At 45.7% G+C, this 13,746-nt stretch overlaps 1 protein-coding gene across 6 annotated transcripts in view; it reads left to right on the top strand.

Annotated features, from left to right (window-relative positions):
* Nucleotides 1-13,746, top strand: part of LOC138582468 (anillin-like) — a 717,297-nt gene that overhangs the window by 668,539 nt on the left and 35,012 nt on the right. For 4 of the 6 annotated variants that reach the window (XM_069653796.1, XM_069653821.1, XM_069653810.1 and 1 more), the window contains 2 exons: nt 11,454-11,507; nt 12,204-12,290. In XM_069653796.1, coding sequence (XP_069509897.1) covers nt 11,454-11,507; nt 12,204-12,290 — 141 coding nt within the window. The remainder of the gene's footprint in view (nt 1-11,453; nt 11,508-12,203; nt 12,291-13,746) is intronic. The other 2 variants (XM_069653830.1, XM_069653803.1) reach the window with 1 other exon arrangement.

The following is a 13,746-nucleotide window of genomic DNA, read 5'->3' as shown; positions in this document are numbered from 1 at the left end:
TGTGCACTATCATGTGGATTGGTGTATATCGGCAGCATGATCCAAGAACTGGATTAGAGTGCCTCTAAGTGCATTGAAGAACGATGACCCCAGGTTACCATTGTCAGACCATTGGGAAGAACGGCATCAACTTGATGATAAAGCAACAATACAATTAATTGGACTGAAAGTAATATCAAGAGATCCCAGAGGAGGAGATGGCAAGAAGATTCTACAACAGATGGAGGCCAAATTGATTTGCAAATATAGGACTGTGCAAATTGGTTTGAACACAGATCATGAGATGGGGTTCTTTCTGTAAATACAAACTGTTGAGCCTTCTAAGGGGTGGATCTCAGAGTATAGGTTGCAGGTCTCTAACAGAACGTGGGTGGAGGTTACAATCCCTGGCAGATCATTTTTATCAGGCTGATATTGAGTGACAAAGATATTTCATTTTGAGTGACCATGTTGATATATTACGCCAATCAATAAGAAGCAATTTGGAAAGACTATGGTAAAACTTCTGACCACCATCAAATCGCATGCGTCACCGTGTTTATTGGTGAATATCCGAGTACCATCACAGTGAGATAATTGACTGACAGCCTATATAGGAATTATTGGAAATGGCATAGATTTAATGACAATTTACTTGTGTTGAGATAAGGTTTACGAGAATAGTGGTACAAAAAAAATCTATCCTGCTGCTAAACTCATTTGGTTGGAGTGCACCCATCCATGGTAGTGGTTTCTAATAAGTAGGGACAGCCCCTTTGCTGATGAATAAAAAGGATGTATGGATCGTCAGTATTACGTATGCACACTTAATTTGTTTACGGAGCGGTCCGGAGTTAAATGCATTTTAGCAAGTTGATTGATATTGTGATGCCTCCAAAATAAACCCATTCAGTATTGTGTTTGAGGAAGTGTGAATAATAACGAAATGCATCACCCACATTATGGGGTCCGAAATGTGCGGTATTAAGCAAAAACAAACATTGTTTTAAGCGATTGAGGGGCTCAAATTGTTTATTTTAAGTATTCTTTCTACAGTAGCATCTATATATAGTTGTGCAGTGAGATTCGAATTAGAAATCAAATAATCTCGTAGTCTCGGGAGAATAGCTCAGGGGCAACGTGCTAGCCTTGGAAGCAAGACGACACGGAGAAACACTGGTTCGCTCCCCATGTCCGCGCTTAGAAACCTCTAGATATTAAGCGTGTTATAAATAAGCGAGCATAACCAGACGAGCACATTGTTTGGTTATGGGAATACTGGATGACGACAGGCGACCTGCGTTTGTTGTCACAGGTCTGACTTAAATGCCATTTTCCAAAATGGCAGCCACAATCTGCCACGAGGAACGCTCAGGTATTACACCGCAAAAGCGCATGGGCCGAATCAGCCTGCATGCAATGCAAGTGCAGTGTATTCATGATTTACTTGATGGTATCGGACCATTTGGTTAGCAAGCCAGCCTGAATATAGAATTCTCATATTTGCACTGTGTAATCTTTACTTTTAGGGAATGTATAGTGAGGATTGAAACCCAATAAGGATTTCTTTACTACAATTTGAGATGCAAAATTGAGGACCAAGTGAGATCTTGTATATCATTTTCAAATGTATGTGCAATTCGCATCACTGATTTTAAACCTGTGGTTAGGCAGCGTGCCTTATTGAGTCCTAGTATTTACATTGTTTAATCTTTACTTTTAAGGACTGTCTAGCAGGGATTGAACACCAACAAGGAGCTATTTATTACAAGTTATGAGATGAGCAAATTGGGGTACAAGTGAAATCTTGTGTTTAATCATTAAGGTATCTGAGCAAATCGCTACACATGAATTGTGTTGATTAGGGGTTACACATGATTGTTCACACTAGTCAAATATAGTTTGGAATGGAACATCAGGTTCCATTAATGTGGTACTTTTTGTGTCTTTGGTTTCAGAGATTAGTTGAGTGACAGCATTGTGTGTGGGAGTTGATCTCAACGGTTATATAGAGGAAGTGGTAATTATTACTTTTACCTATTCCTTATCTTTCTTAGTTGATTTGCATCTTATAAGGGTTTTTCACTGTGCATTGGCTCACTGGTTGAGGGGACACCTTGTGTTTTGGTGGTGGTCACAAGATGGTTTGGTGCAAGTGCGTCTTTTAAGGTGGAACACCTTTATTTAACATGTACAAGTGGTGTCTACATAAAGAAAACATAGTAATCATTGTTGTCTTTCTTCTCCCTCCCCGTTCCCTAATCTGTTTTTTTTGTTTGTGTTCTTTTTCTAAAAAAAAAAAAGTAATTCTCGATTTGTTTCGACATTGTATCTAGTTTGTTTCAACGTGGCAATATGTTTGGATTTTTCATTGTCAAATGGGATATTTATCTCTGTGCTAAAGTCCTGAGGAAGACCCCATGCAGGGGTCGAAACATGTGTTAGCTTTTCATTCAAACCATTATATTTTGGAAATTGACCGGCCTATATATTTATTCAATGATACTGATTATACTACTTGATTTTTGTGGTGTGGCGCAAGTAGTCAGATCAATTTAAATAGTCTGAATGAGAATGTGACTGCTGCCACTGTCTTGGAGAACAAAGAACGTGACTTGGAAACTAAGAATGCCACCCTGGAGGTACGTGTTGAAGATGAAGATGAAGATGGGAGATCAAGAAGGAATAATATTCGTGTCCTGGGCCTACCGGAAGGTGAGGGGAATAACCTAACCACTTTTATAGGGAATAGGATTCAACAGGAGGTAGGCCCAGGGAAATTGTCCCAAGGCTTTAAAATAGAGGGGGTACACCTGTCCCTGCAGCAAAGGCCACTGCCTGGTGCCAACTCGATACCCATCTTTGCACCGTTCCTCAACTTTAAAGACAGGGAAGTGATCCTACAACATTCTAGGGCAGTAGGCTCCATACAATGTTGTAACCTGAAACTTTATATAATTCCGGACTATACACCTCTGATACAGGAAAAGAGAAATATGATTGTCCCGGCAAAGGAGAGACTCCTTAGTCTGGGCCTCAAATATATGCTCATTTATCCAGCCAAATTGAAGGTACTTTACAAAGGGAGAGCAATCTTCTTTGAGACTCAAGAGGACACAAACTCATGGATGGGCCATAACGGTCTGAAGGATAAACATACAGAAGATGGACATAAGCCCGGGAAAATCCCTTAAGTCTGTGGATGTTGCGATCCCTTGCCTGGTGAGCTAGATTTGATATGATAAATACGCACACGCGTGACTGGGGACATGGCTTGTAATGGGAGCATTGCGCTACCCTTAATGACATGGAACATCTAGCAGCCTGTAGACTGATGCATTGAGGCGGTACCCAACACCCACTGTCACTATGGCGACGTTTCGCCTTGTGGAGGTGGGTTGGCTTGAATGGCACAGTACTGTTGAGCTTTGCTGTTGCCTAATTGTTTATGGCATGTACACTTCGTTATGGACTGGTTGTTTTTCCTACATTTGTTTGGTTCAAGGCATCTTTCGAGCAGAGGGAGGTGGTAGTGAATACATATGGGGGCTGAATCGTGAGGTTAAGAGAGACTTTATTTCACTGCAAGGTTAGACTTGTCGTAATATATGGCTTCATTCAACATAAGGAGATATATATTGTGAATTCTTATTCTTCCAACCATGAAATATCTACCTTCCTTCACCCCTTGAGCGGTAGATGGACACGCCTAAGGGATACCCTGTTCCTCTGAGGAGGTGACTTCAACTGCACATTCGACCCCATCAAAGATGGGTCTGATTCCAAACACACAATATGGGCAGCCAGCTTTGATGACTCATAATGCTATATTAAGTGAGCTATTTATTTTATTTATTTTATTAGGTATTTATAATGCGACTATACACAATGTGTTTCGAGGCACTACAAGACAAGAGGGTGGGGGGGAAAGGAGGACAAGACTAAAACGATCCTACTAGGCCTTGTGACATTCAGATCATGCAAATGCTGTAAGAGATGTGTGGAGAGGGGGAATGCCGGTCAGGACGGAAGGGCCTTTGAGAAAAACAAGTGCCAGGGGAGGCCAGGTGGACAGAGCCAGAGGAAAGCGGAGAGTGCAGGGGAAGGAAGGTCCCCAAGCTAAGTGCGGGGAAAGGGTTTGGAAGGACTCCAAGGGTGCAGGCCCAGCCAGGCTAGTGCAAGGGGGGGGGGGGCTAGTGGAGGTGGGTCAGGGGAGACCAGTGCAGGGGTAGACTGGATTAGGGGGGACCTGATGACCTGTAAGACTCTGAAGGAACCATGCTGCCAGTCAAGAGGCAGACGGGGACATTAGCAGGGGAGGGAGAGGGAGGGAAGGAAGAAGAGAACAGCAAAGTCTTGAGAAGCTTCCGGAACTTAGGAGATCTGGCTCGAGTCTGCAAGGGGCAGGGAGGCCATTCCAGAGGGAGTACCTGCAGAGGAGAGAGATCTACCACCCACTCTGCTTGGAAAGCGTCTGATCTGCAGAGAGTTAGAGCTATACAGCCAAAGGGCTCTAGCAGGGTAGTATTTAGGGAGAGAGAGTTGGATGTAGAGGGGTCAAAGGCCCCAGAAAGACTTGTGGATGATGCAGAGGGTCTTGAACTTGATCCTTGCAGCAACCGGGAGCCAGTGGAGAGATTAGAGGGCTGGAGAGATGCAGTCCCTCGGCTTGGGGCCAAGGATAAGTCTTGCAGTCCTGCTCTGGATTAGTTGAAGGGGGTGAAGGGAGGAGTTGGGGAGATTGAGGAAGAGGCTGTTAAAGTATTCAAGCCTGTTGAGGGCCAGAGCTTTGGAGACATTGATTTTCTCGGGGAAGGCGAGGAAAGGGAGACTGCCTCTGAGGAGGTGCAGCTGAAAGTGGCCCTTCTTGGCGAGGTCCGTGATGTGAGGAGAAAAGTAGAGAGAGGAGTCAAAGATGACACCAAGGTTTTTGCTTTACAGGAGGGCGAAGTGAAGGGGGCTGATGGAAGGCAGCCAGAGTATGGGAGGGAAGGAAGGAGCAGGGGTCCCGATGAGAAGGATCTTTGTCTTACTGGCATTAAGGAAGAGATCATTAGCAGTGCACCAGGCCTGAATAGCAGACAGGCAGTCTGGAATGAGAGAGGAAGAGGAGGAGGAGGAGGCAGAGGAGGGAAGCTTTAAAGGAGAGCTGCTTGTCATCCATATAACAATGGAAGTTAGGAGAGAAGGTAGAGATCAGATGGGCTAGAGAGGATAGGTATACGTTAGCCAAGGCAAGAGGAAATAGCTCTGAGGGACACTGCAGGTGGAGAGTGAGATGGTGGAGAGAAAAGGACCCAGTTGAACCTAGGAAAGTCGTCGCAGAGGAAGAAGGTTAACCAGTCCAGAGCCAGGTCTGTGGTGCCAAGGGTATCACAGAGCCGATTTATCAGGATGGCATGATTGACCGTATCAAAGGCAGAGGAAAGGTCAAGAAGGATGAGAACGGAAGGAGAGCTGGAATCGAGATTAGACAGAAAGTCTTCACAGGTGTTCAGGAGAGCAGTGTTGTACCTCTGGAAGCTCTGAAACCAGACTGGTGGACGTGGAGACAACCTACAGATTGTGTGGTGGATAAAGTGGGATGTGGCCAGCTTTTCCAAGCGTTTGCCCAGGAAGGGTGTAATGGAGATAGAACGAGACAGAAAGACCTGTTTTTCAATTTTTATAAATAAATGCAGACGGAGAGCAGATCGATTTCCGTCGGTATTTATGTGTAGAAATCCCTAAAAATGGACACTGGAAGCCTTAATTTTAAGTTACATGTACCACGAATGCATGAGGAAGGAGATAAATCTGGAAGGGTGTTGGCGTGCTTGTGTTACAACGAAAGGCCCTTGCATTCGTTTAGCTAGCTGGTGATTCCAGGCAGCAATAAATGATAATTTCAGAACGTATTACAACAACCTATATAGACGGTAACATCCAAAAAGACTGTGTATAAAATCCCAAATGGGAGATTTGGCCGAATTTCGGCCGTTTGAAAATTCTGACCAGCCGAAAAGTTTGACTAAAACCCTCATTCGGTGCCAAGGGGTGTGGGAGCCGGTCCCATTAAAAGTATATTTTTTTTTTTAAAGGAAAGGACCTTGCGGTGCTGGTTCCCCATCACAGAAGTGAAAGGAAACCGGCGTCGCAGGGACACACCGAGTGGCGGCACACAGCAAAGTGTGCCACTGCAAGGTAAGTAGGGGGTGTGGGCGGGTCAAATTCTGAAATGTTCAGGGGAGTGAAGACCAAAAGTTATTTTCAAAAAAATTACTTTCGGTCTTTTCTCCCTCGAACATTTCAGCCACGGGCTTCCAACCCCAATCCATATAGACACACACAGATTGTCTTATAGATGCAATAAATTACACACACTCGCAGATTAACCTACAGCAGCTCACTATTGAACAGGCCTCCGCCCTAGATATGCCATTAACAGTGGAAGAGCTAGGAGGGGTGATCACATCTCTGAAGACCGGATAGACCGCGGGGATGGACTCCCATCAGAGCGTTATAAAGAATTTAGGGATACCCTCACCCCTGTCCCACTCATAGTTGTTGAGGAGGCGTATGAGCAAACAGTATGCAGAAGATAATTCCATTATTGAAGCTCTGGAAAAAACTAGACTTGTGCAAATCATCCAGGCCTTTGACAATGTTAAACCAGGATGTTAATATCTTGACAGCATTGCTAGCCGGACGCCTCATGCGCGTTATTGGCACTCTGATACACAACGATCAGATTGGTTTTGTCCCTGACCGTAACACCTCCATGAATTTTCATTGCCTACAACATATCAGATCAGACTAATTCTCATAATGCCTCATCTGATTGCTTTTCTAGATGCAGTCAAAGCTTTTCACTCTGTATATTGGGAATGGATCTATGCAACAATGTGGGGATTTGGGATTGGGGAGGGCTTTATTTGGTGGGGGAGGATATTCTATTCTAAACCTGTTGCTAGGGGCGGAACGGGTAAGCAAGTGTCAGGAACTTGGGGCATACAAAGAGGCAGTAGGCAGGGCTGCCCATTGTCACCAATGCTGTATATATTGGCATTGGAGCAATTGGCAGTATTCCTATGAAGTGAATTTGGTGAGCCTGGAATATGGGCCGTTGAATCTAGACATGTGATCTCTCTATTTGCAGATGAGGTTCTCCTGTACTTATGTGAAGCTGAGCACAATCTGCCCCTGGTGCTAGATAACGTTGTTAGATTCTCTGGTATCTCCTTTAGCAAACAGAAATCGTGCTTGTTCCACCTGACGGGACTACAAAAATACGACATGTAGGACCTACCAGACTTAGGACTACAATGGAAGATACATTATGTATGTATGGGAGGATTGGTCCAAGAGACCCCCCTCCCCTGCAGCCCCTTCCCCTTGTGAAGTCCATGGCTCGTCGGGGGTTCCCCCTGCCACCAGGGCCCAGGTGGTGGGTGGGCCACTGGCTGAAGACATTGACCAAACATGCTGTATTTAGCTAGGCCCTGGAAACCACTTTGTGAAATCAAAATGGTTTAAGCCCTGTGCACCACAGCGCGGCCCCCACCCTTGGAGAGTCTCACTTATCCCTGTGGCCGCAGCTCCCTGGCAGATCCGCTGAGAGCCCGTTCTCACGAACAGACGGACATGAGCTAGCGCTAGATGCAAACATTGTAACATTCACCTTCCGCAGTGTATCACTGTCCTCAGTATGACCCGGCCAGCAGGGCCGGGGTGGTAAAGAACTGAAAAATGGTCCCCTGATAAAAACAGGGCCCCCAAAAACTAATGAGCAAACTACTTGTGATGAAACCCTTCTCTCCATGACCTTTCTGACTAAAAACCTGTAACCTCCATGAAGATGGCAGAAAGTGTGCTTATATGACAGTCGGGGTGAAGTACCCACATCCCCGTAGCTATGCGCAAATGGTAAAAGTGTCCCGGGGTTCTCATGTTATATGTTTCGCCGAGAAGACTGCACCCCAATGTCCCATGCCATAACTGAACTAATGCTGCTAGAGTGCAAAGGAAGACAAATACAGCCCTATTGGAAGCCCATGTAAGTGGTGCACGAAAAATGCACCATATGTATGTCTAAGCTCACCATGTGTCACTGCCATTAGTCTTATTAGCGGGTTGTCCCTGCGTGCTCCACCAACCTTACTACTACCTTGCTTACCGCACATGTATAGAAATGTAACAAAATGTTGTGGTTGTTAAATACTTAGCATATAAATAACGCATTTGAAATGGCTATGTAAAAGGCACTAACAATTTTGAAAACATAAGCTTTGAAAAGACTCAATGAGTATTGTATATTATATGAATGTTTATGCCTCTCCCACTTAAATCTGCAACACACGAGGAAAATACCTTTGTGAGCATAGCAAGGCCATTCCCCCCCCTTCTCCCCATAGAAGCCTGCCAGACGAAAAAGCGGAGGCCTTTGCTGCTCTGCTCCACCTCCCCCAATTCGGCTGGAACCGCTTCAAACATTCACATTCCCCCCGCAGCACCCAAGGCCACGGCCTGCCACCTGAATTATTTACAACCCAGCAGTAAACCCCAGCCTTAAACACAGATCCGAAGGCGCCCTTTCTTAGGCTCCAAGACCCACCGGCTCACCTTAGATTAATGGCCACTGTAAAATTAGGACACCCAATATTATAGCAACACTACAGGAACACATTCATAATGACTTCTAACGAGACATGATCATTCAGACCGCCCGTCCCTTGCCCTGAGACCCAACCTCGCGACCTATGATACCCGGTCAACAGGACGATGGTAACCATGTATTGATGTATCACCAAAAGACCCCACTTTAGGTGCATTCCTCCTGTGTTGCATTAACCTGTAGAATAACCTATTAGAAGATACCCCCCCGGGGAAGATAATATTGCAATGTTGAATGACTGCGGTGTGCGTGGCCTTAGGGCAGAAAGCCAGGGAAGACGTTCATCACCGACACTGGTCACGGCTGGCACAACAACACCGTCCGGATGAACCCAGCTGACCTGCCCTGCCCTACCCGGCCCAGCCCAGCCCAGCCCACGAGGGTAACCGGTGACGTCCACCGACCACGGCAAACCACATCGCAGCAGCGCCACCTATAGTTAGTCGTCGCCACCCAATACCCACGAACTTGTGCCCCCTATAGCATGTAGGTTCTTATGACGTTTTTTGTAAATATATACGCCAGTCTTTGCTATTGTCAGACAGAGCGCTCTCAGAGTTTGCAGAGTCCTTTGCATGCCCTATTCTGATTGATAAACTCCCATTTAAGCTCACCCGCACTTTGTCTTAGCCTTATTCCCATATTGGGAGAGTCCATTATTGTCTCTCATTGTGGGGAGGATTGTGCTATCTGGGGGACGCTCGCCTTCAATACATTCAAGTACTTGGGTGTACATATCACACATGCACCGGAAAGTATTCATGCCCGAAACAGTCAAAGCAGTCAACGGAGTGAAACGATCCATGAAATGATGGAGTAGACTGCCTTTGTCTTTAGTGGGACACATAGCATTGGTGAAAATCGTGTTGCTGCATCTACTATATTATTTCGCCAACGTGCACTGTTTTATTGTGGCCGGTTTCTTCCAAAACCTGGACTCCATAATTAGGGGCTTCCAGTGGGGACACGGTCGACAGAAAATAGCCTTGACCACCCTGTGTATGAAATATGAAGACGGTGGTCCACAGCTACCATGGTTCGAGCTATATTATTTAGCCACTCAGCTACAATACATGGTGGGTTGGCTATCGGATGAGCCGAAAGTAGATTCAAAGTTGCTGATGGGAGCTGTGCACGCAGCAGTGATTAGAGAGCCTGTGGATTATGGACAGATGCCTGGGGGTGAGGGTGGGAGGGCACATCGCAAATAAGACTGGGAAGACCGATATGGGCGAGAACAGTGATAGTGCTCAGATCAAGAAACCCATACTCTCCACGTGTACCCAATGACGGCAGACGCATGCTTCGACATTGACGACTTAACTGTTGCCAGAAGATGGGACGACATAGGACTCACTTCATGGGGGGATGTGTATAAGAATGAGACGTTGAGGGAATTCGAAGACTTGGTCCTTGTGGAAGGGTTCCATAATGGTCAATTCTTGAGATATCGGAAACTCGCTAAGATTTCAAAAAGAAAATGGCCACATTGGCCAGTGGAACCAGAGCCTGCCAAACGTTGACACTATTATATGAACTTGAGGATGGCTAGAGACCTGTATCAAGGATGTATGGGGTGTTACCAAATGTGGCATATAAGAGAGGGACACAATTAAGAATGACATTGGAGGCGGACCTGGGACTGGTACTAGAAGATGAGTAGTGGGAGAATGCATTATGTTTTGTCAAGAAGGTCTCTCGCAATGCTAGATTTAGGTGACCCCAGCTTAACTTGCTACACAGGTCATATATGACCCCCAGGAGAACCGTTCAATTTGATAAGGCGCTGCCCAACTGACTCTGGTGTGGGAATGTCCTAGTGGACATTATGCATATGTTCTGCAGATGCCCGCATGTGCAGGCCTTTTGGCACCAAATTGAGTTGGCGTTCACAAATGCAGGGATAAGTAGCTACCCATGGTCCCTGATGGAATACATGTTGGGTACCTACTCCAAGCCAGATAAAATTAGACCATTGGTTAAACTTATGGACTTAGCTTGTGGCCTAGCTAAGAGAAGGATAGTTATGGCATGGAAGCAGAAGGGTGGACCACAATATCACTAGTGGTGGAAAGACCTAAAGGTATGGAGCATGGCTGAAATTACACATGAACACAGAATGCATAGAGAACATTGCGATGTGGAATGCACTGCTCCTGGCAATGTTTAGCCGCTTTGATGAAAACCCCCCATGAACTCCCATTGGCACCTTCTCAAGGATGTACAGGCTAGTAGGAGACAGTGCCAGAGACCTCATTTGGAAGTGGTTACACATTGCCGCTATCAAATTCCTCTTGATGAGATAACGAACTCCTACCGCGTCTTGCTACACGAGTTGTATAACTGTAAAGGTCTACCAACCTCTAAACAGGAAATGTCATGATGATCAATGTTTGATGCCTAGTTTTTGTTGCATTTTACTATTGAAATGGTGCTATGATCTGTGCCTTAATCTCTGTATTATTGTATTATATACTTACCAATAAGCAGACTTAAAAAAAATCCACTTTACCTGTGCCCCCCACCTGCAACTTTACCTCCTAAGCAAACATTTCCTGATATTCTCTTGATGAATGTATTCGTTGAATAATTTACATGAATTGACTGGTTGACTAGAAAAGCTGTGGAATGGGCACCTATTACTGTTGTTAATAATCCCACGTTGTTGCAAACATATCCTCTCATCCACAAGTCAGGTATCTGTTCCACCTGTAATATTTCAAGAAAGGTTGGTTGAATCTAGGATATTTCCCCATTGTCCGATCCTGAAACTGACCTCTTGTTTCCCTGCCACCTCTATTTCCATCTATCCTTCTTATAGATAAAGTTTCATGGAAAGGTCGGGCGTCTGCTGGGGGCTCACTTTCAGGACAAGGTTGTGATTAATCCCTTCTGCCCACTTCGCCTTGCTTTCCCTTGTATCTGCTCCAGCCTTGCCTTCCTCTTTTTAAGCTGTTTTATCCACCTCCTGCACTCTTCATGTGAATGGATGTACTTGTACGACGCGGGGGTGTCTTTTAATCTTTTGGTCCTACTTTGATGGTAGCCAGACTTTACATGGCAAGAACAAGCAAATGTAAACCCGAGTGGAGGAGATGTATAAAAATGTGCTGTCCCAGCATGTGCTCATGGTGATAACCCAATAGAATTGGCATGTACTTAGCAAAGCCTCTACTTGGATTGAGAATGTGTTTGTCTCCCTATCCTAGTCTCCCAAATGTGTGTACGTATTGGTCAAACTCCCTGGTCTTCCTGTTCCTACAGTCTTCATGTCTCTTCCTGCTTGGATGCACATTTACTTTGTCAAGAATCTTTCGCCATCTTTGAATGTGCTGATTGTTTTACCCTAGCCCCTCCTACATTTGATTGCCTGGAGATTACCACTGTAATAGCCCTCCAACTAACTTTAGTTTGAAAAGAATTTTTGTTTAATTTTTAGATTGCTGACCCTATTCTCTGCCATAACATAAAGCATGCTGAGCTTTGCTGGCATATGCATGACTGCCATTATGAAAATGCTGTCTACTTATCTGGAATAGTATATCCTGATGGAATCTTCATTTTCTTGCAGGTCCCTTTCCTGTCCCCTTTAGAAGGGAACATCCACCTGAAGTTGCAGTGCCAAAATCATTCCAAGGTGCATCACAGTGGATTTCTGGTAAGTGTGCATGCTGCTTCAGTTTGGTAGGCTCAATGCATCTGCTGTGGAAATCGGATCTACGTGAATACAGCACGTTTTTTACTTCAAATCTATAAACATTGATTTATTTTTTTAATTTTTATTTTCTTGTTCTGATCATTTTACACATTTCATCAAAAATGAATGGGGAGACCCCTCTGCCCCCCCAACAACCACCACCTTTAATAATACCGCAACCCAACCCCCCCATCTATTTATGCAATGAAATGTGCAAACATTCGATCAGAAAAATTATTCGAAGGGATTGTGTCCTCCGACGTTTTCCTTATCTTTGATAGATCATCTCCCAGCTTGCTGGCCTCGGAATTTATTTTTCAGTAGAGGGTGCTGCGCGTCGACGTCCCTCGAGCCGATGTCCCTCGACGGCCTCTGTATCGGCGCCGACGTCATCACGCATATAAATAGACTCACGCAGCGTCCGTTGCTCTGTTCCGTTTTTCCGCGCTTCGTGGGGCCACGGAATATCGTTGGTCAGTTCTTCAGTCAAATATATCGTTATTCCTCCTGAATACCGACTCATACTCGATGGCTTCCTCACCCGAACCGACGACTCCACGGTCCGGCTTCAAATAATGTCGAGACTGTGGAAAGAAAATGTCGCTGACGGATCCTTACAGGATCTGTTTATGGTGCCTGGGAATCCAGCACCATTGTTCGGAGTGCGAGGGCTGCATGTCCATGACGGCGAACGCCTTGAAGGAGCGTAAGGGGAAGCTCGAGAGAGGTAAGGCAGTTAAAACTTCTTCTAAAGTTTCCTCAGCGGAGTCGAGACATTCGTCTCCTCGCCATCACAAAAGACATTCTCGTTCTAGGTCTCGAAGCGGTTCCCATCACTCTTCGAGATCTAAGCATTCAAAAAAGAGACGTCGAAGATCCCCTTCCTCGTCTTAGTCTTCTTCCGTTTCCCCAAAAAGGGTCTCCTGCCCCACAAAACATAGCTCTCAGGCTGAGTGGGAGGAATTCAGGAAAAAGATGCTAAGCGTCTTCGAGAAAGCGGCCTTGGCCCCCTCGAAGACTGCTGAGGGTGATACCCTGGGTGAAAGACCCAAAAAGTCAAAAAGCCGCGAGTCGCAGCACCCGGCGAAAGAAGCCACTTGAGAGCATCACAAACCCTCGAGTAAAGGCAATGTTGCGTCTTCGACGCCGTCGTCGAGGATCCCTTCGACACATGGATCGGCGTCGTCGACGCCGTTATCGAAGGGTTCTTCGACGCACAGGTCAGTCGAGTCGACGCCATCTTCGAGGCCAACGTCGACGCTGAGAAAGGATAAACCCACGGCCACCTCACAGCCAGTGGCCATACCCAGAGCCTCGAGCACGAGAATGTCGTCAACAACCTCGGTTAGAATCCCGATACTCTCGAGTTCATCGAGGCCTCTACCACCTTTCTCGATGCCTTTTTCGATGGCTTTGA

Source organism: Ambystoma mexicanum, chromosome 1p (genome assembly GCF_040938575.1).
Source record: "Ambystoma mexicanum isolate Mex_15411 chromosome 1p, UKY_AmexF1_1, whole genome shotgun sequence".
NCBI lineage: Eukaryota > Metazoa > Chordata > Amphibia > Caudata > Ambystomatidae > Ambystoma > Ambystoma mexicanum.
Note: the sequence above shows the minus strand (reverse complement) of the source record. Positions and strands in the feature narration are given on the sequence as shown.